Source organism: Sinocyclocheilus rhinocerous, unplaced genomic scaffold (assembly GCF_001515625.1).
Source record: "Sinocyclocheilus rhinocerous isolate Xijiao unplaced genomic scaffold, SAMN03320098_v1.1 scaffold1270, whole genome shotgun sequence".
Lineage (NCBI taxonomy): Eukaryota > Metazoa > Chordata > Actinopteri > Cypriniformes > Cyprinidae > Sinocyclocheilus > Sinocyclocheilus rhinocerous.
Window position 1 is genome coordinate 267,236 of NW_015665029.1, and position 2,571 is coordinate 269,806.

Sequence of the window (2,571 nt, forward strand, 5' to 3'; positions counted from 1 at the left end):
AAACTGTTGAAAATACACAACATGGTTAATCCACATATGACAGCCTCTGAACTTGGTCAATCTTATATACAGGCACTGGACTAAAAATACATTCAATCAGTCATCGCTCCCAAAATGAATTCAACGGGTCATCTTCTTAATGCTATACATTAATTACAGCAATAAAAGAAAATTGAGGAAAGCAGAGAGGAAGTGGAAGAAAGACAAGCTGCAGGTGTCTTATGATATACTGAAAGAGGCTATGATTAAGTATCAGAAGGCAGTTAAAGCTGCAAAGATTAAATATTTCTCTGATCTCATAAGAAAGATTCCTAATAATCCTAAAGCGTTATTCAAAACAATAGATTCGGTTTTAAATCCTGATATAGCTACTGGTCTTGATATCACTCAAACAATGTGTGAAAAGTTTTAGAGTTCTTTTATTAACAAAACTGATATTCTTAGAGCTAGTATTCTACCTCCAGACTTTATCCTTGATTATATCATCCCACCCTCATTAGTACATTATTTAAGTGAGTTTAAACTGATTTCATTATCTGATTTGGTGGACTTAGTCTGCCATATGAAGCCCACTCAGTGTTCTTTGGACATTGTTCCTCCACGTCTCCTTATTCAGGTATTGGACGTGGTTGGCCTAGATTTTTTGTCAATTGTGAACTCCAGTTTACTGAGTGGTGTTGTGCCATCCTGCATCCAATTTGGATTCATCTGATTTAAAGAACTACCCGCCAATTTCAAAACTGTCTTTCCAGTCAAAAATTCTAGAGAGGGTTGTCTTTCAACAGCTTTCAATTCATTTAAATGGAAATGGTATTTTTGATAAGTTACAATCAAGATTTAGGGCCCAGCACAGTACAGAGTCGGGCCTTCTCAAAGAGTCTAATGATCTGTTTTTGGCTGTCGATTCGGGAAAGTGTACAATTTTGGTTTTACTTGATTTGACACTATAATACATGAAATACTGATGGAGCGCTTAAGACTGTGGGCTGGGATCCAAGGTATTGCTCTTAACTGGTTTAGTTCATATCTCTCTGGAAGAACTTTTTCTGTTGATTTAGGAAATTTTACATCCTCTTCTGCTCAAATGAAGTGTGGTGTTCCGCAAGGATCAATACTGGGTCCAGCCTTATTTTCTATTTACATGCTTCCTTTGGCTGATATCTGTCAGAAACATAATGTATATTATCATCTTTATTTTAATGATACACAGCTTTATCTGTCTATAAAAATGGGGGATAATTCAGCCTTACAGTCTCTCTTTGCATGTTTTAATGATATTAAGGAGTGGATGACAGCAAATTTTCTTCACCTGAATGAATCTAAGACTGAAGTGATACTGTTTGGCCCTCCGAGTTCTTCATTTAAAGACTTATCACTTCTCTCTTGCATTTGATTGTAATTAATTATGTAATTTTGTGATTGTTTTACAATTTTTAGATTGCATGCCTTATGTTTGATATGTAAAGCACTTTGGCCAACGTCTGTTGTTTTTAAGTGTGCTATATAAATAAATAGACTAGACTAATAGACTAGACTTAATTATACAATTTTGCAAACTAGTGCCACTAACAACATCTGTGTACATACCATTGGAGAACTTGCATTGTTTCAGTACTTCGCTGAAGCCCTCACAGAGTTTGAAGTCGCTCTGTGTCTGAGCGCATTCAATGAACTGCTTCAGCTCATATGCACAGGGACTCTGCTCCTGCTGCTGGTACATGGATGGCTGCTGCTGCTGGTACATGGGCTGAGCCTGGTAGGGCTCCTGTGGGAATGTTTAGGATAAAGAAGCTTTCAGGATTATATTGTTATTTGAAAGCAGAAATTCTAAAATCATTTAGCAAAATCAACCAGATTTAAAAGATGAACATAATTACTAATGCATGGCTGTACACGATGTTTGTCAGACAAAACGTCTATATAAGGATTTAAAAAAACATTTTGAGAGACTGTACTAAGTGCTTAAATGTACTGAATGTGCACTTGTAGTGTACTTCCCTTAGAAGTATATTTGGTATTTTACGGTGTCCTTGTTGCAAATGACATGTACTTACTTTAGAAATAACAACAAATTAAGCATTATTACATGCAACTAACCCCAAACCAAACCCTCATTCTAACCCTAAGCATATAGTAAGTACATGTAGCTAACTAATATTACTTAGTACTTAAATTTATAATTACACTGTAACAAAGACACCATAAAATAAAGTGTTTACGTATATTTTTAAAACTGTACTTGCAGATAATGAAATAATCGTAATGAAATAAAAAGACACTTAAGTGTACTTAAAGGGATAGTTCACCCAAAAATTAAAATTTGATGTTTATCTGCTTACCCCCAGGGCATCCAAGATGTAGGTGACTTTGTTTCTTCAGTAGAACACAAACGAAGATTTTTAACTCCAACCGTTGCAGTCTGTCAGTCTTATAATGGAAGTGAATGGGAGTCAAAAAAACATACACAAACAAAACCAAATTAAACCCTGCGGCTCGTGACGATACATTTATGTGTAAAGACACGAAACGATCGGTTTGTGCAAGAAACTGAACAGTATTTATATCGTTTTT

At 35.4% G+C, this 2,571-nt stretch overlaps 1 protein-coding gene across 2 annotated transcripts in view; it reads right to left on the reverse strand.

The window, feature by feature from the left end:
- Nucleotides 1–2,571, reverse strand: part of LOC107730989 (coiled-coil-helix-coiled-coil-helix domain-containing protein 2-like) — a 7,712-nt gene that overhangs the window by 725 nt on the left and 4,416 nt on the right. The window contains exons 3-4 of one of the 2 annotated variants that reach the window (XM_016541949.1): nt 1,588–1,765; nt 131–1,161 (exon numbers count right to left, since the gene is read on the reverse strand). In XM_016541949.1, the coding sequence (XP_016397435.1) occupies nt 1,127–1,161; nt 1,588–1,765 (213 nt within the window). In that variant the 3' untranslated portion in view covers nt 131–1,126. Of the gene's footprint in view, nt 1–130; nt 1,162–1,587; nt 1,766–2,571 lie in introns of those variants that run through there. The other variant, XM_016541951.1, reaches the window with a different exon arrangement.